Raw genomic sequence first — 23,117 nt, 5'->3', positions numbered from 1 at the left:
GCAGTAGAGATCATCAACATTATAACCTGAGTCAGCCCTAAAATATATTAAAAGCACAGCCACTGGTGCTGTTTAAGTGTGTTAATGCCTAGTTACAGCATTTACCCAGCCCAACTGTATGTCTTGCATTGCTGTGTTTGAGGTTAACCAAGCTCTGCAAGCTACAGTATGACACTGCTATACCACCTAGTGGAGACCATGCAGACTACATCAGCATGACCAGCTCCTACAGCAGGGCTATCCAATTAGAGACCTCATGGCCAGATCCGGTCCTTGCATGGCAAGGTTCTGGCCCCCAGTGAGGTCTGAACAAAATGAAAACATAGGCGCACTATCTATGTCTATATAATATTAAGCTCGGCCCTTTTACTGTGAGAAATTTGATAAACTTTGATAATGATTAAGAGCTATAAACCCCACTTCTAGTTAAGTAAAGTGCAATGTATCAAGGAACAGTTCAATACACAATTTCAATGCTCAGTTTTAAGTTGTAGACCTGTCATTTCAATAGGGCCTATATTCCTCCTACTGTAGATCTTGGGACATTTAGCATGGCAGGAGAGCTGCATCAGTCATCAGGCTCCTTCTTCTTCTCTGCTTCCTCATTTTAATCTCGTGCATTGCTGAAAATTAAGTTTCCCTGACGTAAGTAGAGCCAAAGGGTCTCGGATGTTCCAGAGTACTAATGTTGAGTCTCGCTTCATTCAGTCAGACCCAAGACTCATTATCAGAACCAGGGAAGTTTTTTGACGTAATTACAAGCTGGTCGCTATGTGACCTTTTTAGATTTTTTTACTATTGGGGAGGAGCATGAAATAATTTGAAATGTTTAATGAATGGCTCATCTTCCACAGTAGTTCAAATATTCTGTATAAAAGAGTAGGCCTATATCATTTAGCATGCATGTACTTGGCCTACCATGTTTGTAAGACCTCAAGTTATTCAAATGTAGGGCTATGTCGTATTAGCAGAGTATGACAGCTAATTTCTAGTAAGGCTAATCACGTGGAAAGACGAGGCACGTTGGCATGAGCGAGGCACGTTAATATAATGCAGTAGGATAGCATGTCTTCAGCACGCTGCTTAGTCTTTCCATACATCCATCGCCATTTAAATAAAAATGAAAAAGGGAATAAAACGTTGACTGAATTTGACTGTCATTTGTCAACATTATGGTATAAAAACAATGCCAGTTTTTCCAGGTTTTATGTATTTTTTTTATTAAACTTGTTAATCCAACTTCAGCAACATTTCATGAAATGCTGCAAGTAGACACTTGATTATATTGTTTTTACAATATTTTACCTTCTTAAATGATTTGAATGTTTAAATGTACAACCAATCCTATATCTGAAACTTACAGTCAGACTGTAATTCCTGGAGGTCAATTATGACCATCATTGTCTGTCAGTTATGACCATCATAACTGCTCATTTAAGCTCATGTGATAAATTGTAGAATAGTACAATTTAACACGAAAATACGAGGAAGTATTATATTACAATAATAGTCATGGACAAACGTATTTTACAGGAAATGCTCAAAACACCCAAGTCAGCAATACAAAGAAGACAACTGAATGTGCAGTTGAACTGACCGTGACACGAATCTGCTAATATTCAGCCTTTCAGGCACAATGGTAGTGCGATTTGTCAGAAAATGAGAAGGGGGGATATGTTTCAGATTTCAAGCAATATCAATGGAACTACATTAAACGAAGATTAAAATCATGTAGAAAAAGTGACAATATCAAAACCAGAAGAGGGGACAATCCCCTCCACCCCCCCTACAAATCGCACCCTGTTGATACATGTGCATATACAGTAGTACATGTACAGTCCATTTATGCATGTACACTTGCATATGTATTTAGACAAACCGGGCTACTTCTGATCGACTAGACCGAAGTACTCTGCATACATTTTGCAGTATTTATATTTTGGTGCACAAACGTGACTGATGCTCCAATGCCCCTGCGTCTTCCTCAGAGTCTGCATCTTCTTTTGCCTCTGAGGAAGATGCCGGTGTGCCGTAACGTCAATCACTTTGTTCATCAAATTTTTTTGAAAACTTCTAAAAGTATGCTGAGTGTACCAGACATCCCTGAGTTTAGTCGCTGAGAAGAAGCCAAGTCTGTCGTGATTCTGCTGTTCACGACCATGAGCACCACAGAGGCAGAAGCACAGACATCCTTGCATCTGTAAATAAAGTCACTATACAGGTATATTATGTAGGCATGTATAATCCTAAAAAGAGTAGTGTGTGCTGATTATGTGCTGGTCATGGTAATTTCCTAGATTTCTTTGCTTTGCTACTAACATGCTGACTCCTGTATCTCTTCAAACATAATTCCAAATTCTTATGGCATGCATGCCATTTCAACTGTGCGTTTTAAAAAGTGCCATTCAACGTCATCATTTTAAAACAAATCTTGAACAATTTAGAAACACATCACAATTCCATCAAAATATCTCCCAATAACAGCTTACTACTGGAATGACCTTTCTTGCGTATACTGTACACAGGTAAAATAAGGCACTGGGAAACAGAGGCATATGTTTGAGTGTTTTGACCTCTGAATGTTCAGTCTAACTATCTAACTTACATTTCCAGCAATACATCCCAGGCTCAGCATAAAACATCTTGCAAAACAAGTGGTGAGAAATCTTAGAAGAAAATATGTACACTGCAAAAACAAGCAACATTGGAAATAGCTTTGAGAAATTGCACTTGCCCGTGAACTACCTACTGTAGTCTATCACATCTACCAAAATTCATTGGTTTCTTGAAATGAGATTGGTTAAGGATACGCGCATCTTCGCAATTTGCAATTTTGTGAAATCAAATGAATATAGACCAAATGTGCTTTCTAAGAAACAACTGAGAGGCAGTGCCAATTAATCAAGATTAAATCCAAATCTGTTTATCATTCGTTCATTCATTTTTCCGAATTAGCAGAGCATTGAAAAATGTAAATGACATTCAGAAAGACAAATGAACGATTGATACAGGGATTAATCCAACCACAAGAATCACGATTCCACAAGTGACCTGAGAAGAAGAAGAAGAAGAAGAAGAAGAAGAAGAAGAAGAAGAAGAAGAAGAAGAAGAAGAAGAAGAAGAAGAAGAAGAAGAAGAAGAAGAAGAAGAAGAAGAAGAAGAAGAAGAAGCTTTGACCTTCAGAAGTTTCCCTTTGACCTTCAAGCTGTGACTGGAGTGACAGGAGTGACAGGCCGGTCTGGCTCGATTGGAGTGACGGGCCGGTCATCAGAGAGTAGGGGTTCTATCTCCTCTTCTAGCCCCTCTTCTCTAAATAAATTCACCAAGCTGTAAAAAAAGGAGAAACAACATAAAAATAACCAAAAAGAGCGTTTTCACTTGAGATGAGGAAACGCACACACGTGCCATCATGAGGAACTGAGACAATAACGCATCATCATCAGGTGAGGGCTTTCAGCTGTTCACAGTTAAACAGCAGCTTGTGTAACCTCAGTGCTTGAAGTGGAAAAAAGAGGTACAGGAATCATAATCGTCCGAAAATACCATCCAAAAAGAAGTGCAGGAACCCTGCGGCGCACAAGATAAGTTCTGCCGGAATGCTGATGATGAAAATTATGAGGAAGGGGAACTGGGTTCCCCTGAGTTCCCCCCCACTTCAAGCACTGTGTAACCTACAGTGGCCATACTATAAGAGCAAGACCATCATGTACAAAGCTTGTGTAAAAGCTACAGATGTCCCTTCTTGTGCAGATGTTTGGATGTTCAGTACAAGGATGGACTTGACATAAAAAAGTGCATGCACACTGAATTATACACTAAACGCTGTACAGTAGAACTGAAATGTCTGTGAACACTGTTCATGCATAAATTGATACATACAACAGCACATCTGATTTTTTTAGTGTGTACAGTAGGAGATTTCCTCTCTTCCATGTGCATACCATACAACTTCCATGGGACAATCAAGCTGATAATGTGTGTGGGGTTGATCGATGGAGATTAGCCAGACCTTGCTAAGACCATGCATGGTGCATTGGTGCAGTCAAGGAAACAGGGTACCAGGTCAGTGGCTCTTACTTTGCATATATTTGCAGAGTTTTAAATATGTAACGAGTCAGAGAGAGAGAGTAGGAATTCCGTAAAAGTCTAAATAAATTAAGCCCCCGAACTGGTGATTCGTGTGGGTTTTCTCTTCTAGCATGTGGACATTCATACGCAGTACGTTTTCAACGGGATAACCGGTAACACCCACACCACACGCAGCTGATGAGAGACTGAGTGTGCCGTGTCATATGACTTAGATTGTCAAAACTACGTTTGGTCTAAGTGAATCACCGCTGGCTTCTAACCAGATACAGATATCTGGAGCTCGCATCTGGAGGACCAAGACTTGGGTTTGATGATTGGGTTTGAGGGACACCATTTGACTGATACGCCTAACAGTTTGCTGAAGATAAGAATAAAAACATGACTGATTCGATCATCGAAGCTGTTGTGTGAATGGACGAAATATGACAGAAGACAGAATTAACCTATCATGTCACATCCGGAGAGGTAGTAAAAATGCTTACTGTAACTAGTATGGAGGAAAGTGTGTCAATTATAATTGCAATATGAAAACTTGTCTCTGTAGGTTGCACATTCGTCAATGCATATTTGCTTTCACACACACACACACACACACACACACACACACACACACACACACACACACACACACACACACACACACACACACACACACACACACACACACACACACACACACACACACCATGAGATGTTGGCATTGAAGGTGAAATTGACTTCCATGCCCACTGTGACTGACCTGAGCATCATCATGGGGATAATACTGAGGCTGGCCGCCAAGAGGAAGGTGAATCCAGGGCGCCAGGCAACCGTAGTGGCGTAGATACTGCTGAACACTGCAAATCCAATATTACCACTCAGGCTCTCCAGAAAGGCAACACACGCAAACAATGATCCTGCAACACACAAGGTGGACAAATTAATCAGTAGGCAGATGCGTAGTAAGTGTGTTTTTCTACAACGTCAGCTTGTAACAAATGTGTACTTTGTTGTACATTTTTGTTTGCTGGCTATATTACATCAGACATTTAATAGGGCCAAGTTAGAGCTCATATTCAAGATAAGCGGCTGGATTTGAGGAAAATAAAATAAAAGCCATAAAAGTAGCACAGCAAGAGGTAAGTTCAGGCAAGAAGAACATTTCAAACAGGTAGAGAGACCAATGACGGTATGCAGACGTTGGTCATTGGTCGAGACAGATGTTCTCTCATAGCAAACTTGTAGCTTCCAGAGAACAGTTAAGTCTTTGTCTTTGGTACAGCATGATAAAGAAATATTCACCAAGAGTTATATTTTTTTACTCAAACGAGTATTTCCTGATATACTTGATACTGAAATACTTTAGTGCACTGAGTAAGATGGTGGCCAGAGAAGGTATTGCAATGCTGCTCATTGAAACGGCTGCTATTGCAAAATTTGATCTTTTCATGAATATTGACTAAAAAGTACACTAATATTTACTAGTATGACCAAAGTACAGTAAGTTTTGCAGTTAGAATGTCTATTTCTAGGACATGGAGAAGATCCACCTTTTCATTTATGAAAAGTGCCCTTTTCCCGGTTATAAAAAATAAATAGAATTTGATGGTAGTGGTAAGTATTCATGAATGATATTGTGAATGGGCAGCATGGATTCTGGAGAGAAATATTACAAAGTGCACCTTAAGCAAACCAAAAATGAAAACTGTAAACTCCAACAGAAGCACCCAACACCACAATACAGAACCTGAAATAGAACCTGATACAAGCACACCACAACATGTTAATGAAAATAAAAACTGATGATCAGCTTAAGCATGTCACCTTTGTTCTTTCTGCAATGCTGACAAGGGAAATGCATATCCATGCTGCCATGCTGTCAGGTAAAGAAACCTTTGATCCAAAACATATATCCTGATAACAGGCGTCTAAAGCAGAGATTGTTGCTACGAGCTTCTTTGAAACCATCTCTGTCTAAAGTTCAGATTTGGTTATTACGCAAGTTAAGGCCAAAATACACTGGAGATTCTAGTGCAGGGATAATATGCAGTATGTTTAAAGGGTTATGTTTGGAAGTCAGAGGTGTGCTCAGTCCCTTTAGAAAGATGAAAAAAATATTCTTGTGGGTGCTCTTTGGTTCAAGGTTCAATGTCAAAAAAGTTGCTTGAAAAGAGAAAAAACTTTTCTTCACCAAGGCACTCCAAAAAGTATAGTTAAAAATGTCTTTATTATTATGACATGTCCATTAAGGACTTTTAAAATTGCCCACGCGTAGCGGCAGTTTAGCCTTCTTCAGGGCATGATGTTTATGTTTAAAGGGTTACTCAGTGTTCTCTTGTCTGGATTCCCCTTATCAACATACACTTTATGGATCACTCAGTAGGGAGGAGGCCTGTCTGAACAGCTGCATGCTGAATAAGCCACTTTAAAACTGACCAGGCACAAACTTTGTTTAAGCTTAACAAAACCACAAACGGGCACTCAGGGGAGCAAGGAAAGAGAAGGGTGCTTACCTTGGTCAGCCTTGGATACAACCTTTGACATCATGGCTCGCATGACTGGGAAAGGCATAACGGCGAACATCATGGGGACCCTGACTGGGATACAAACATATCACTGTTGACATTCGGTTACCTATTGCAAAATACAATCATTAAAGGTTTTTTGAATGACTTTTACCAATGCAGAGGCCTCTAAAAAGGGAAACAAAAATATTGCCATTTACCTGTGTGTGAAAACCAAATGTTTTATGAACCTAATAAACAATACAAATGCATTCATTTGCTAAAGATAAATACTGTTAAAATATCCAAATGCACCAACTACTAAAACACAAAAACTACAATGATATTCTAGAAGTTTAAAGGGTAACTAATGTGGATTTTGTTCAAAGAACCAACTTCCGAAGCCCACCGAATGAGCCCTCCTCACCTGGACAAACCGCACCTAGAACAGTTTGATATTCTTAGTGCTAGACCCGCTGACCCGTCTAACAGGTTTTAATACAGCATGCACAAACACAGTAATAGACAATTTTCAATAGCCCAAATATACAATATAACACTCCACTTTCGTCTCACAGCTTGTCTCTAGCCTACTACAACCAAAACCGTTGGTAGGCCTACATCCACAATGAGAGCGAGAGCTGAGCCAGAACTTTAGTTGGGCTCCCCCTATATACGTCATAGAACACTATGCCAGCAAATAACTCGATATATTTCAAAAGTAGCTTTCAACTGATACATTTTCATACAAATATTGCGTTTTGGCTTTGTTATAGACCGTGAATTTCACATATATGTTTCAGAACACCTCTTCTCACAACATCCAGTATAGTTTTAGTTACAAATTTGAACTAAACGTTACCCTTTAAGCTTAGGCACTGCATTTGGCTCCACAGTATATTTTGGATTAAGAATATTTTATCAATACCTGGGGGAAATTTCTTTTGCATATTTTTGTTACAGTCACATGAACTCTACAATCTAATAGATGATGACTCTGCAATGGGAACCTTGCAGGGGCCAATGAAGTAAGTGTATGGGAGAGCATGAGGGGCGACTGGATATTTAGCCTAGTTCCACCAAAGACCCCTCTTTCATGGACATTTGGAAGAGCATGTGATGGCTCAACCTCTGCAAGTAAGTGTGTTAATAAACTCGACCAGAACTTCTTCCTGAGGATGAACTTTCTGCCATGGACGCTCCAGCATGGTATGTCATTGATGAGTGTCTACATACATGGACTCAAATGCTTCAATGTATGTATTCTATGTCATTTCCAAAGTAATTCTATATCATCTTAGGGAGTGAGGATGAAACAATTTGCTATGTGCTAGAATTTCAGCTGTTACTGTCTTAGATTATCCCATCTGCAACACTACAGACAGGAACAGTCCTTCTGTTAGTGACATTCACTATCATAGTTTGACTTGATTGATTGAGAAAAAGCAAACTTCCATGCAAGGACACGATAGGGGTTGAAAATCAATCATCAACCAATGCAGAAACATGTCCAAGCTCAAGGTCAAATAAACAAGGTCAAATAAACTATGGTGTTGAATCTGGATGGGCATTTCAACAAAAACTCACCAAGAAACATCATCAGAGTGGTCTTGGCAAAGGCCACAAAAATCAGGCCGGCGCACAGAGACAGCATCCCGATGAAGACAATCGCCACGTCTGGCAGACAGAGCGACAGCACAGACACCCCGACGAAGCTGGTCAGGAAGACCGTGGTGGAGATGGCCGACCCGTAGCCGATGAGAATCTCGCTCCAGCACAGCGGCTCATTGAGCTCATAGAGAGTGATCATGGACAAGCCCCCCATGTCCGCAAATGTGTACAGGGAGAAGATGGTGATCAGCAGTCCCAGCAGATAGTTCCTGTTGCGGCTCCCGCCGCTGAATATGTGCTGGATGCCCTTCACCAGCTTCTGCAGGGCGTCGCTACAGCTCACCTTCTCCTGGCTCTCCACCACCCGGCTCTCGCCCAGGAAGAGCACGGCGTAGAGCAGGTTGACCAGCTGGGCCAGGGCCGAGGTGAGGAAGGGCCAGTTGAAACCGTATGCCCGCAGAAAGTATCCCGTGGATATGGCGCCCACGCCAGAGAGGAGCCCAATCGTCATGTCCACCCCGGCCATGCGCAGCGTCTTGCCTTTCCCGTCCTCGCACCGGTCGGCGATGTAGGAAAAACACCCGCCCAGCATGGTGCCGATGCCTCCGAACAGCGAGCTGAAGAAGGAGGCCCCCACCAGCAGGTAGAGGTTCAGCTCGAAGAAGGAGACGGCCAGGAAGGAACAGGTGTAGATCAGAGAGCCCACCAGCGGCAGGATGATGGTGATCCTGCGTCCGCGCTGGTCGCTGTAGGCCACCAGGACCAGCGTGACGATCAGGCTGGGGATCATGGAGAAGAGCTCTGTGTAGAGGGAGAACAGGGAGGCAGCCCTCTGCACCTCCTGCGACATCAATAACACACAATGGCGGACAAGAGGTGTGAGAGACAGTGGAATTGGGGGGGATCAAAATACTGTTTTACATTGCATATTGAAAGATGCCATAGACATATTGAATGCTAAACACTATATGAACCTTTAATACTTGAACCTTACTGAATGACCCATTCCCCACCCCTGCCTCCTTCGGCAAACTTTTTGCACAGGCCAATTCATTTCACTATGTGCTTTATAAAAGTGACAGGTTATATGACCAATACACTATCCTTATATCCTTGTGTCTATATTGTAACATTTATTCCATTATAATGTTGCATTTTACTTTATACTTTCTTATGCTGTCTTACTGTCTGATTTAAAGTACGCAGTTGAGTGCATATGTTTGAACTGTCCAGCAGTGAGTATTGTGTGTTATGCCAAGGCAGCTGGACACGGTAATATCCTTCAGGATCAATGAAGTACTACTCTACTCTACTCTACTCTACTCTACTCTACTCTACTCTACTCTACTCTACTACTTAGCCAACACGTATCCAAAGCCATTTATAATTATTTAGGTAGACTAACAGGGCATTAGATTACAATCCCTGGAGCAATGTGGGTGTTAGGTACCATACTCCAGGGCACTTCAGTCATGGATGGAGGTGGGAGGTAGGAAGTGGTAAGGATAGGAACCCGTTGAACCTGCACTGCAGTCCTATGATCCAACTCGCTTGGTATTAAGGCTTGTAATAATGTTGAAATAACATTATAATAATCCAAATACCTCAAATGCACATGACTCAGACTAAGGACTGAGGGGACAAGGTCTGAACACCTGTGCACACAAATCAGTTAGATTTTAATCTACAAGTAGTGAAAGAGGAAGAACGTGGAGGACAAAAATATCTTAACAACTGCAAGTGTAAGTTATTCTTCCCCTTTAGGATAACTCCAGCCAATTTCAGTATGCAGTTATAATGCTCACACTACCCTGGACTTGTCAATACCTTTTTTTCCCCTTTGGTCTTTTCCGAAATCCTGGTCATTGTAATGGGGGCAGTTGTTTGTTTACATTAATTAAACAAATAATAATAATAATAATAATAAAAACATTTGTATTCCCAAAACATCAAAAAGGTTATGCAACATCAGCAGACAACTAGCAAACAGTAATACCTTTAGGGAAAGCATTTGGAGTAGGCCTCTGTTAAGAAAGTTTTTAGTGTAAACAAAATCTGCCCCCATAAGAATGGCTCAGATCTCGAAAAGGCCAAAATATGCAGCGTCACCGGCAAGTCCAGGGTACTGTGAGCATTACAATGTTGAAATTCGTTTATCCTTTAAGCAAGCAAGGACACATTCAATTCACATTCAATTCGGGTGGGGATGAAGGTTTGACAACTGACCTATTATTGTAACTCGCAGTTACTGACAAATGGATAACTAGTTCTACCACATCTTAGTGTATCCTCCACGCCTTAGGTCAGTGGCCTAGGAATTCCACTATGTGAGTGGAGCATAACCACTATCTTGTATGCTAACTAAACCACTCGCCTAATTAGTACCCTAACCTGCTTTGCAAGAGTCACATGCACTGTACAGCGTACAGTGAGGAAAGGAAGCACATGATTGGTTTCGTCTGGCACTCACTTCATGGTGGCTTGAGTGATTGCTGGAGTTGGCCGGGGCACATCTCGTTGAGTTGTCCGATGCGGGGTAGGTGCTGTTCGTCAGCTCTTGCCACAAGCGACGATACACATATTGCTGCACCAGTGGATATACCAAAGAAGCTGCAAATGCGTATACGGCGACGATAGGCTCTACAAAATACAACTTCTTCATTCTTCCCAGTGTTGTACACAGTTCTCTGTAGGTGAGAGAGAAGGGAACATTGTGTCTTTGGGGCAGCTATGACTGACAGGCAGGTGAGGTTAACTATCAAGAACACGTCAGATTATAGCAAAATAGGAGAATGGGTGAAGCATAATCTATTTCCTAATAAATAATATAATTCATAATGTTGACATATGTGTATGATTGACTGTGTGTATTCTGTACCAGTACTGATCTGTTCCACGCCACAAGGGGGTGTTACCTATATGATATGAGATGTGTATGATTGGTGACGTCACACCCCCTATATAAATGTATGTTCTGGAATCGATCATTCTCTTGAGTGCCCTTGAGCCATGACCCAACCGCTCTTGAGCAGTGTGTTCATCATACTTAAAATAAATATGCCTTGAGGCTGACGTGAGGTATTCGTCTTCGACTCTTTCTGAAACCTGCGCATTGGACTTCTGCTGTGGAGTGGTAGCGCTCCTGCTAACAGGTTATGGGCCCAGTATCGAAGACAATGTGCAGTAACGGAAAGTGGCGAACGTTAGCTAGTCAGCTAAAAGTGTGGTAGCTAGTTAGCGCGCTAAAACCGGGAACGCTAACGGAAAGCTGAGGAGAATGGCGCATCAAAAGACAAAGTGGCCGGTGTTTGACGGTAGGGCCGAAGAATACGAGCTCTGGGAGGAACGGATGCTGTGTTGTATGCATCGTGTCGGTTTAAAAGACACTATTCTTCACGAGCCTGGTGGACCGCTGACGGCTGAGGAACGAGCCAAGGATGACGAGCTGAACGCTGATGCTTACTGCTCGTTGGCGCCGTTACTCGACAACGTGAGTCTGGGACTGATCTTTAGAGACTGTAAAAATAATGGACGCGAGAGTCTGAAAGTGCTGAGAGAGCACTACATTGGCAAAGGTAGGCCAAGAATTGTTTCATTGTACATAACGCTAACCTCGCTGAAGAAAGCTGAAACAGAGACTGTGACAGAGTACATTATCCGGGCAGAGCAGATCTTCACAGCGCTCAGATGTGCAGGCGAGGCACCGAGTGAAGGGCTGATGATGGCAATGATTATGCGGGGACTGCCAGAAATGTTTAAACCGTTTTCGCTGATGGTTACACACGGTTCAGTCGAGATGAAATTGGCCGAATTCAAAGCTAAGCTACGAAACTTCGAGGCTTCGGAGGATGCTGAGCCAGTAGCCGAGTTGGCGGGAGAAAGGGTTCTGAAGGCTCGCGCAGCCCTGAGGAGAAAGAACGGCGGCGGATCTTCGACAGAGATGGCGTGTTGGCGGTGCGGAGAGAAGGGACATCGGAAAGATGACTGCGCAAGAAAAGTTTGGTGCGGTTCCTGTAAAAGCACGAGCCACAGCGACAAAGCCTGCAGGAAGACCGAGCGCACACAGAGGTCCAGGTGTGCACGCGCTGAAGACCACGGCGGTGGCGACAGCAGAGGCAGCGGCGGTGGTAGCAGCAGTAGCAGAGGCAGCGGTGGTGGCAACAGCAGAGGCAACGGCAGCGGTGGTGGCAGCAACAGCAGAAGCGGCGGCGGCAGTGGTGACAGTAGCAGAGGCGGCGGCAGCAGTCCTGGCGGCGGCGGTGGTAGCAGTGGCGGTCGGGCAGCGAGTGGTGGTCGGATCGAGGCGCGGGGACCCGCGAAAGACGACTTCACATTCCGGGTGGACACCTGCAAGCCAGCGCAGCAGCGGCAGATCGAGAGAGGGCTGATCGTCGACACAGGCGCGACATCCCACATGCTGAATACGACAGGAGCCGGTTCAAGTCCTTCGACAGCTCGTTCAAGCCGGAGAGCCACAGCATGGAGCTGGCCGACGGGAGGCGGACATTCGGGTTGGCGGAAGGCAGAGGAGACGCACAGGTGTGTCTCACTGACAGCGACGGACGAATATGCACAGTGACTCTGAAGAGCGCCCTGTACATCCCTTCGTTCCCACAGGAACTCTTCTCCGTGAAGTGTGCCACTGCACACGGTGCCAAGGTACTTTTCGAAGAAGGTAACAATGTTCTTGTGGCGCCTAATGGTGCAAGGTTCAACATTGATGTGTGTGACAGAATGTACTACTTGCCAACAGAATGTGATGAAAGTGATGTGTGCAATGTTAGCCATGATATCCAAACCTGGCATGAGATAATGGGGCATTGTAATTATGATGACATACTGAAACTGCAAGATGTTACAGTAGGCATGCACATTAAAGGTGCAAAGCGTAAGCCTGACAAAGAATGTCATGTATGCGTAGAGGGAAAGTTTACTCAGTCGAGAAACAGAAATGCAACTGACAAGGTGAAAACACCACTTGAGCTGGTGAATACTGATCTAGCTGGTCCAGTGACCAATGGTTCCATAGATGGTTACAAGTACATGCAATCATTCACAGATGTGTGCACAGGAGTAGTTTTCACATACTTTCTGAAAGCGAAGAGTGATGCCGTACAGGCTACTGAAAAATTCCTGGCAGATGTAGCGCCTTATGGCGATGTGAAATGCATCCGGTCAGACAACGGGACCGAGTACACAAGCAGAGAGTTTAAGACACTCCTGCGAAAGAACAAAATCAGACACGAGACGTCCTGTCCTTACTCCCCACACCAGAACGGCATAGCTGAGAGGGAAGGGCGTACTCTCTTTGAAATGGCAAGGTGTAAACTGATCGACAGCAACTTACCTAAGAGTTTATGGCATTATGCCGTTCAGGAAGCTGCATACACCAGAAACAGATGCTTTAACAAGCACATTGGCACAACACCGTACACAGCACTGACAGGGAAGAAGTGTGATCTAGCCCAGATGCACAAATTCGGGTCCGAGTGTTATGCGTACAAACAAGACAAGGGTAAACTGGATCCCAGGTGTGAGAAGGGGCTCTTTGTAGGGCACGACAAGGGCAGCCCCGCCTATCTAGTTTACTACCCCACCAAGGGAAAAGTGCAGAAGCACAGACTGGTTAAGTTTATCACTAAAACCACATGTGACAGTGAGACTCAGACGCAAGACTTGGGATTTGACCCCATTATAACTACTGACAAGACAGACACACCACAGCCCAGTGCTCAGAGCACAGACACCCAGACTGACAGTCCACAATCCCCAGAGGATGATGGTGAGGAGCACCACATGGTGACACCACAGGCCCCAAGCAGTGGGAGGTACCCCACTAGAGAGCGTAAGCCCCCGAGTTACCTCAGTGCTTACTCTACTCAGGAAGACAGTGATGGTGATGATGATAGTACACTCACCAGTGTCGACTATTGTTACCGAGCAGTGTGTGGTGTGCCACTGACCTTTAAGCAGGCTATGGCATCACCACAAGCAGGTAAATGGAAGAGGGCAATGGACGAGGAAATGCAGTCACTAGAGGAGAACCAGACCTTTACCCTGACCAAATTGCCAGAGGGCAGAAAGACAGTGGGAGGTAGGTGGGTGTACTCAATTAAAGAGGGTGGTGACGGACGTGAACAGTACAAGGCCAGATTTGTGGCGAAGGGGTATAGCCAGAGAGAGGGGATCGACTATGGTGAAACATTCTCCCCCACGGCAAACATGACAAGTGTGCGTGTACTCATGCAAAAGGCAGCACAAGAGAACTTAGTTCTACACCAAATGGACGTAAAGACAGCATACTTACACGCACCCATTGACCGAGACATTTACATGGAGCAACCTGACGGTTATGAAAAAGTAGGAAACAACCTAGTGTGTAAACTACAAAAGTCAATTTATGGTTTAAAACAGTCTGGACGCAACTGGAATGAGATGCTGCACCAATGTTTGGTAAATGACAACTTTACACAGAATCCAGCAGACCATTGTGTATACACAAAAGAGTCAGAGCAGGCAGGAAAGGTGATAATTGTGATTTGGGTGGATGATCTTATCATCGCAGCAAGCAACACGAGAAGCCTAGAGCAGGTAAAAGCAATGCTTTCGAGCAGGTTTAAAATGAAAGACCTGGGCAAGTTAAAACACTTCCTAGGCATAGATTTCAGTCAAACTGATGAATGTGTATGAGAAGATGACACTTGTTTATTGTCCTACAGATGAAATGGTAGCAGATGCTATGACCAAACCCGTCTCAAAGGTGAAATTACAGAAATTTACAGGAGTCATGTTTGGTAGTAGTGTCTGACATGTTGTAAATACGTGAAGTACTGTGTGTACTATATAAACTGTTTTTGATTTAATTCTGTGTATATTCTGATTGTTAAAAGCTGTACAGGATACGAGTCACTCATAAGTGGGAGTGTTGACATGTGTGTATGATTGACTGTGTGTATTCTGTACCAGTACTGATCTGTTCCACGCCACAAGGGGGTGTTACCTATATGATATGAGATGTGTATGATTGGTGACGTCACACCCCCTATATAAATGTATGTTCTGGAATCGATCATTCTCTTGAGTGCCCTTGAGCCATGACCCAACCGCTCTTGAGCAGTGTGTTCATCATACTTAAAATAAATATGCCTTGAGGCTGACGTGAGGTATTCGTCTTCGACTCTTTCTGAAACCTGCACATTGGACTTCTGCTGTGGATTGGTAGCGCTCCTGCTAACACATAAACAGCCCAGGACCATAGCACAAACATACATTAACCATAAAAAGTTTGTCAATTCAGCAGTTACCCTGAATCCATTTCCACATAGTAGTGTAGGTAGCCTACAAAGGCAGCACGAGATTAATTTAGCAGAGTCTATCCGCACATAAAATTGGTGTAATTGTCTGAAGCTACCTACCTTTCAGCTCCTCATTACAACGATTTCACCTCTAGCCAGCAACCGTCAGCCCTGTTGTGTCATGAAGACCTCCGTCTGTTTACAAAATCGTCCCTTCTCATCCTTATGAAAGTTGGGTTTCCTATCATAGCGTCTAAGCATTATCTGATTGGACCGTTCCCTTTAAGACACGCCCTCGCTTTGGGCGAGTTCAATATCGCAAAACACTCTCATTGAGTATCCAGCTGAGGTCACTCTTTATCCATCTTGGAAAATACATCACATACAGTAGTACTCTCAGCCACAGACCGATATAGTGTAATGTGGTTTACTTGATGTATTATAATATGATAATAGTAACTCTGTGAGGCTAAGAACTTTAGAAAACAAACATGCAAACAAACACACTAGCAATGGATTGAAAACACAGCATATAGACCTAGAATATTCCCATGAGAAGTAGACGAAAGACTGACAACTCTGAAATGAATCTGAATGAATATGAAAAAAAATCAGATAGGCCTACTGCAGTATCAAAGCTGCCATTTTTCTCTTCTTTTTTTCTTTCTTTTTACTACAGTATTACCAAAATATTTCAACTTCCCCATTTCGTCGATTCACTCTGATATGGCAATATACTAGGCCTACATTGTAGCCCAGTGTTTCTCAACAGGGGTGCCGGGGCACCCTGGGGTGCCGTGGGCCCCTCTCAGGGGTGCCGCGGAAATGTGACTGATAAATAAATTATGTAATATGATACATATTTGTCTAAATTGATAAGTTAATGCTAGTCAGTGGAATCTTTCAGCTGCCATTTACGCACAATAAAGTAAATATAGGTTGCCCCAGTTAGTTGCAACTTTGAATGTAGGTTGTGTGACGTCTCCAAATGTGTTACTTTTCTAAGCTTTTGTGGTATCAGAAGCGATGCCATGTTACGACTTGTTGGTTTGGGGTGCCTTGAAATTTTTCATGAATTGAAAGGGTGCCTCGCCTAAAAAAAGGTTGAGAAACACTGTTGTAGCCAATAGCAAAGATGGTATAGTCAGTGCCTTTACCGTCCCTGGTAGTGCAATATGCAATATTTAGGAGACAGAAATGGCATGCTTAACACTGCAGTTTACTGAATCGCATGCCATTATGCAATATTTTGTACGAACAATGAACCATGATTGGTGTGATTTTGTTTCATCATGGCGATAACAACAATGATGATGACGATGATTGTTGTCATCGTCATCATCATCATTATGCATATTATTATTAATATTGTTGTTGTCGTTGTTGTTGTTATTATAATAATATTAGTATTAGTAGTAGCCTATGGTAGTAGGCTAGGGTGGTAGTAGTAGCAGTAGGCCTAGGCCTAGTAGTAGTAATAGTTGTTGTTGTAAGTCACTTGCAATATACAGATAGACTGTAAAGATGTATAATATGCGTTACAAGCTGATTGTTTGCTTTTTATGCCGCATATTCTACGCTGTGTGCTTTGATCGTGTAGACAGGCGCTCTGCTGTTGTCTTGAACGTACCAAATTTGTAGTCTTTACTGAGAACTTCCGGTTTCCCAATACGCGGAAATGGCGTACTCGATGTAAGCAAGTAGCAGTAGGTGGGTGAAGATTGTTAGCTGCTTGGCTCACATCATCCTGGATACTCTGCACTGACAACCGCCGGGGGGAACGGTGACAGGTACCTGCTTCCAAGGGTATTTCAGGAGCGTATAACATGTTTAGGACATACACGCTGCAGTGTAGACCTTTACCCGCTTAAGATTGGCCCGAAATGAGCTGTGGCAAGTAATCTTTACACAGCAGCACGACCGTCTGCGGTGGAGACGAGAAGCCAGTAAGCTTGGAGCATAGTTAGCCACAGCTTAGCTGATGTTAGCAGAGCTAGAGCTCTAGATGTGTAGTTCTATTTTCCCACCAGTTCCGATTGCTTCCTGCTAAAAGACCTTGGTATTTCGTTAGCTTAAGCTTGCTAGCCGGGATATGGTTAGCACTATGGGTGTTGCTATGATTTAAGATCGAATGCTTGTTGATTGCCCGCATATTACACCTGTCAGTTGCTTTGCCCTCATACCCACTAATGTGTACGGTAGGCTACTGTTGATATCTTAATCTGAATATACATCGTCATTCAGCGCATCCTGATAAGCCAGGGCGACTTTCAGTTTCAGCCAGGTACAAGGTAGCTCAACACCATCGCTTCCTCTGTTAATAAGCTTAGCCAACGCTGCAGTATACATCCTATTTGTCATCATATGTTTGTGTTCTGCGGTCACCCTGCTGTCAGTGCACGAAGCGGCCCTTTGATGTCCTTGTACCCATTAATATAAATGTTATTTCAGAAACTGAATGAATCGGTCAGTGGTATGTTTACAGGAGACATGTCGCCACTGAGATTCCCAGATTCACGCTCCCATCTCATTACACTCCCATTTCATCTCGCTCCCACTAGCCAGACTAACGGTACCACCGCCATATTACGGAGCCAGTTATCTTGTTGATGTTAGTTTTTTGTTTCTAACCCTAACCTTAACCCTAACCTTTACCCTAAACCTAACCCTAACCTAAACCTAAACCTAACCCTAACCTTAACCCCAAACCTAAACCTAACCCTAAATTGCTTGTATGTGGCATTGTATGATAATACGTGAAATATAATCGGGTGGGGAGACCGCAAGTCCGGGAGTGATAGAAACACCGGGGACCGCACGTCCGGGAGCGAACTCCGTTGGGAGTCTCAGTCTGTATGCCGCCACTGCACAGCTTGTAAATATGTCATGTCCTCATTACGACTGGCCATAACACCAGGGTGGCGTATTAGATATGAGAACAATTGTTATGGATAATATCGGTATCTCTGGTTGGAAATTGAACGAATATTTGGTAACCCAGTCGCAGTCAGCCAAGTTAAGATTGGTCCAGCCTGCAGTGTCTGTTTTTCTGGATCAGCAATTAGCCATTTTTTGTCGAATTAGCCTAGCTAACCATATGTAAATGTTTACATTGAATGATAGAATGATCTGTTCAACATTATGCACGACTGAGGTATATGGGAAAAGAGTATGTTGTCAAATATTGGTTACAATAGGCCTATATCCCACAGTGGTTCCTTTCCCTGATTCGTGTGTTTGGGTTGCTGCACGGCAGGAGGCTTGAAACAGCCGCAGTAGGCTAGACTCAGCTATGCCTCCAAAATAAATATGCACGCCATTCAGTTCAAACACCTTGCAGCTTGTTCTAAGCGGCTTGTAATTGGACATTTTTAGAGCTTCTGTCAAATCAGTGGCATGTTACATGCGTCAAGGAGTAAACACAACTGTTGGTCTTTGTAAACAATACGGCACCCAGTTTGCCCAAAAATTGAAAGATGTACAAGAGTCCCTAAAACTATTGTTTGCTTGACTTTCTTCAAATGAGTAGCCCCATCATTCATCTTCAAGTCTTGATGATTCTCAGCCTTAGAAAAGCAGGTTGAGCTTTTTACATTATGTGTAATGCAATGCCCATTCTCTGTTGTTCCGTAGGCGTGAGAAAGGATCACTCATTACAGTTAAAACATGGCCTTCAGCAAAGGTTATCGTATTTACCACAAGCTGGATCCACCGCCCTACAGTGTCATCGTGGAGACACGGAATCGAGATGAATGCTTGATGTTCGAGTCGGGCGCTGTCGCCGTTTTGTGTAAGATATCCCCATATTGGGTTTCATGTTGTTCATCCCTCTCATTGATTTCGACCGGTAGTCTTCACAGGCCAGGACTTTTGACAAACCTTTGAACTCAGTGAAATATTCCCGCAATAAAATGGCATGTTCAAGTCATGAAGGAAATACTTGTGAAAATATGCCTTTTTTCCCAATTGTATCTGAATGCTACTGTTTTCATACACTGCTGCAGAGAAAGAGGTATTTGAACTCATTCAGCAAATTTTCCAATTGTAACTGAATACTATTGTTTCCACGCGCCCCCAAGCTGCTGCAGAGAAGGAGGCCATCAAGAACACATACACCAAGATGCTGGACGCGTACGGCATTTTGGGAGTCCTCCGCCTCAACTTGGGTAAGTTCATAAAAAATACTTTTTTACTTGTCCTAGACCTCCCGTTCTGTCCCGTCCCGCCTGAGCCTGTTTCCATCACACAGCTAAGCCATGCCAGTGGCAACAGATTAAAAAATGACATCATGCTTCACTTGACGTCCTGCTCTGAAAAGAGCAGAACAGCTTGAAATCACACTCTGAAATACAAGACACCTGAAAGTCATATTAATAATGAGGCAAAAGGAGCAATCCGTTTACTATCTACAGGCAACTTTGTGGGTAGGGTGACAGAAATAAATGGCGGTCAGCAAGAAGTTTTTCTTGCATAAGTGGCTTCCTGTTAATGCTAAGCGCAGAGAAAAGGGAGGCAACTCTTCCTGTTCGTCAGAATCCTTCTTGGTTGCGCAACATAAGCACTGCAGTGATTCCCACTTACGTGTACAATCACAGGATACGTGAAACTGTATTGCTTACAAATGGCATCACTGACATGATTTATGATAAAATGGTAAATGGACTGCATTTATATAGCGCCTTTCCACTCCTCCGAGCACTCAAAGTGCTTTACATTGTATGCCTCACATTCACCCATTCACACTCATTCACACACCGGTTGCCATGGCTGCCACGCAGGGTGCCACCCTGCCACCAGGAGCAACTTGGGGTTAAGTGTCTTGCTTTAAAAGGGCACATCGATGGGGTCAGGGAGAGCAGCACTTGAACCTGCAACCTTCTGGTTGCCAAACAGCTCCTCTACCAACTGTAGAAGGATGATAGTAGTTGTACTTTGTTTCAAAGATGAGTGGAGGTGCAGAACGCACACCAGAAACAGAGGTGCTGGCAACCAGAAAATACAATTGCAGGAGGAGAGAAGTGCCACACACTCTCAAGTTAAATAAACAGTTTTTAATGTGACAACGTTTCGGCCTGTCGGCCTTCTTCAGGTCACGTACTTTGTTTCAAAACCATCTTTCCAGTCTTGCAAAAAAAATGTCACACGCTTAAGTAACTGCAGAGGGTTCAAAGCCGTATTGCTTCGCAATAAAACCATCCTTCTCATCCTGCAAATGATGTCATTCATTTGTGTATACTGAGAGGGTGGGCAACAGTCATGCTTTGTTGCAAAACCATGCAGCAGATAACATCACTCGTTTGTGTTTATGAACAGAGGGTGTAGTAATGCTTAGTTTGTCAAAGCCATCCTTCCTGTCAGTCCTCCTCCCACCCCACCACCTCTATGACTAGTTTGTGTTTATCCTCTAAAGAGGGGCACAGGATGCTAACACCAGGGACACATACATGCGAATTTGGGCAAGCGAAGCAAACTTCACCATTCATTTCTATGAGGGAGGCAAAGGGAAGCGAACAGGAGTGAAGGAAAAGGAATGATAGTATACAACCATGTTTAATATTATCCAAATAAGGAGGGAATTTAGTCTGCGGTGGGCAGTCAAATCAACCAAATAAACATTTAATTCTATTTGATTCGCCGCTGCGATCTGATGACCGTTGAGCTGTACGAATGGAGCACTGAATTTCGCCTCTCTTTGCTTGGCTCGCTTCGCCTGCACGTGTCCCTGGTGTAAGGCATGCCTATGGGGACCCAGTTTTGAGTCCGGCCTTTCTAATTTTCCAACCCTACCCCATCTTTTTCTCTCCCAGTCTCTTCAGGTCATACTCTCCACTGTGCTATCCTCAATAAAGCCTCAAATGTATTTAAAAAAGAAGGTCATTGCAGTTACGCCTTATTTCCAAACTGTTCTAACTCCTTTTCTTCTCTCCAACCATGACAGGGGACTCCATGCTCCACAGCCTGGTGGTGGTGACGGGCTGCAGCTCGGTGGGGAAGGTCCAGGACTCGGAGGTCTTCCGCGTCACCTCCACAGACTTCGTGTCCTTGAAGAACGACCCCTCGGACGAGGACCGGATATCAGATGTGCGCAAGGTCCTCAACTCGGGGAACTTCTACTTCGCCTGGTCGTCCACCGGGATAAGCATGGATCTGAGCCTGAACGCACATCGCCGGATCAAAGAGGACACCACAGACAATCGCTTCTTCTGGTGAGGTTTTTTTTTTTCTGACTACATTATTGCAATGCATTATTGTGGAAGTCTGCTTGCCTGCCTGAACAATTAATTATTGATGAGAATGTTTTCTATGCCAAATGTTTTTTGGTCTTATGAAGCCAGTAGAGATGTTGAACCTCTTTGATCAGAGAAACTTCATTCTCTTCATTAACTTACCGTAATGTAGGAATGTTGTAACATTATGGTATTGCTTATGGGTTTTTTGCTTCATCCTAACACCACAAACTTGCCATATGATGAAATGAATCCACATTTTAATAGTAATATTGTTGGAAAAATGTCATATTAGAACATTCTGCAACCATTGAATGCTATTTGCAGGAACCAGTCCCTCCACCTGCACCTGAAGCACTACGGGGTGAACTGTGACGACTGGCTGCTGCGTCTGATGTGTGGCGGCGTGGAGATCCGCACCATCTACGCGGGCCACAAGCAGGCCAAGGCCTGCGTCATCTCCCGCCTCAGCTCTGAGAGGGCGGGCACGCGCTTCAACGTCCGCGGGGCCAACGACGACGGACAGGTGGCCAACTTTGTGGAGACCGAGCAGGTATATCCACCATTATTATCCATGGTTGGAAGGGCAGTGCCTTTACTATTTTGGTAGCAGTTGCTTGTACTAAATCATTCAGAAGGGCTGTGGGCAGCCTAAACGGAACATGCAGACCTGAAATTCTGTGGGAGTATGACAAATGTTGAAATGGGCGTCGTAATAAGAAGGATAGGACTGAATGTACAATGTTCAGGGGCGCACAAACTAGATGGAGAAAGTGAAAGTTCTCCTGCAAGAGATTCCTTCTGCCTATGCTGTTAACAGACACTGATTTCACTGATCAGCTCATCGGTCTGGCAGGAGGGAGATGTGGCAGTTAGGATCAGATGGTTCATTAGATTGACTGGAGCAAATACTGTACGTGGCAAGGTTTTTACTTTGTAAACCTGGGATGTCTGCCCTGGACCGCCCTAATACCCGTAGATGTCTGAGTCAAATGAAAGTTGGTGACCAGGCATAGGAATGGTCTTGCCTAGAGATGTCAACCCCAGGTTCGCAGAGTAAAAACCCAGCCACACATTTGATCCAAACAGCTCTGAATCTGATTCAATCAGCTGATTGCAATGAGCACTCAAGACCGTTAGACCAGGTACTCGTACAAGTCACCTGCGATGGAGGGCAGCTGTGGTTTTCACTTTCTGAACCCGGAATCGACTCCTCTGGGCACGCAATTGTTTGTAACCCCCACGCCACTCTCCTCTGTTGGCTTGCCTGGCAGTCATTTTATCCTTGCCAGTCTGACCTGCTCTGGAGGTCCAGCAGTGTTTGCCTTTTAAGCCCACTGAGATAAGAGTGGTCTGTTTGGCAAGTGGGGACTTTTCCGGCATATCTTCCATCATGTCATTTAATCACCTCG

General features: G+C 43.8%; 2 protein-coding genes across 7 annotated transcripts in view; one reads left to right on the top strand and one right to left on the bottom strand.

Moving 5' to 3' along the window:
- Positions 1-1,202: 1,202 nt before the first annotated feature.
- si:dkey-5g14.1 (lysosomal proton-coupled steroid conjugate and bile acid symporter SLC46A3) lies at positions 1,203-15,709 on the bottom strand. Its single transcript, XM_063203324.1, has 6 exons — positions 15,599-15,709; positions 10,654-10,870; positions 8,160-9,024; positions 6,582-6,665; positions 4,829-4,985; positions 1,203-3,327 (listed from the first exon to the last, which is right to left on the bottom strand). Exons 2-6 carry the CDS (start codon positions 10,843-10,845, stop codon positions 3,201-3,203), a joined length of 1,425 nt encoding a protein of 474 aa, XP_063059394.1. The 5' UTR covers positions 10,846-10,870; positions 15,599-15,709; the 3' UTR covers positions 1,203-3,200.
- Positions 15,710-17,194: 1,485 nt separating this feature from the next.
- synj1 (synaptojanin 1) overlaps positions 17,195-23,117 on the top strand; it is a 36,776-nt gene continuing 30,853 nt past the window's right edge. For 4 of the 6 annotated variants that reach the window (XM_063203321.1, XM_063203320.1, XM_063203319.1 and 1 more), the window contains exons 1-5: positions 17,195-17,268; positions 19,112-19,268; positions 19,558-19,644; positions 21,417-21,684; positions 22,033-22,258. In XM_063203321.1, the coding sequence (XP_063059391.1) occupies positions 19,145-19,268; positions 19,558-19,644; positions 21,417-21,684; positions 22,033-22,258 (705 nt within the window). In that variant the 5' untranslated portion in view covers positions 17,195-17,268; positions 19,112-19,144. Of the gene's footprint in view, positions 17,285-17,387; positions 17,425-19,111; positions 19,269-19,557; positions 19,645-21,416; positions 21,685-22,032; positions 22,259-23,117 lie in introns of those variants that run through there. The other 2 variants (XM_063203317.1, XM_063203318.1) reach the window with 2 other exon arrangements.

The sequence above is a fragment of the Engraulis encrasicolus genome, chromosome 7 (assembly GCF_034702125.1).
Source record: "Engraulis encrasicolus isolate BLACKSEA-1 chromosome 7, IST_EnEncr_1.0, whole genome shotgun sequence".
In the NCBI taxonomy this organism is placed as follows: domain Eukaryota; kingdom Metazoa; phylum Chordata; class Actinopteri; order Clupeiformes; family Engraulidae; genus Engraulis; species Engraulis encrasicolus.
This window is presented reverse-complemented; position numbering and strand designations above follow the sequence as displayed.

What these genes read in the sequence shown, in the direction of transcription:
- si:dkey-5g14.1 (XM_063203324.1), bottom strand. Translation starts at nt 10,845, where the DNA reads ATGAAGAAGTTGTATTTTGTAGAGCCTATCGTCGCCGTATACGCATTT. An exon ending in CACTCTGATGATGTTTCTTG is followed by an intron (nt 6,666 to 8,159) that starts GTGAGTTTTTGT and finishes TTTGTATCCCAG; the next exon opens with TCAGGGTCCCCATGATGTTC. An exon ending in TGTATCCAAGGCTGACCAAG is followed by an intron (nt 4,986 to 6,581) that starts GTAAGCACCCTT and finishes TGTGTGTTGCAG; the next exon opens with GATCATTGTTTGCGTGTGTT.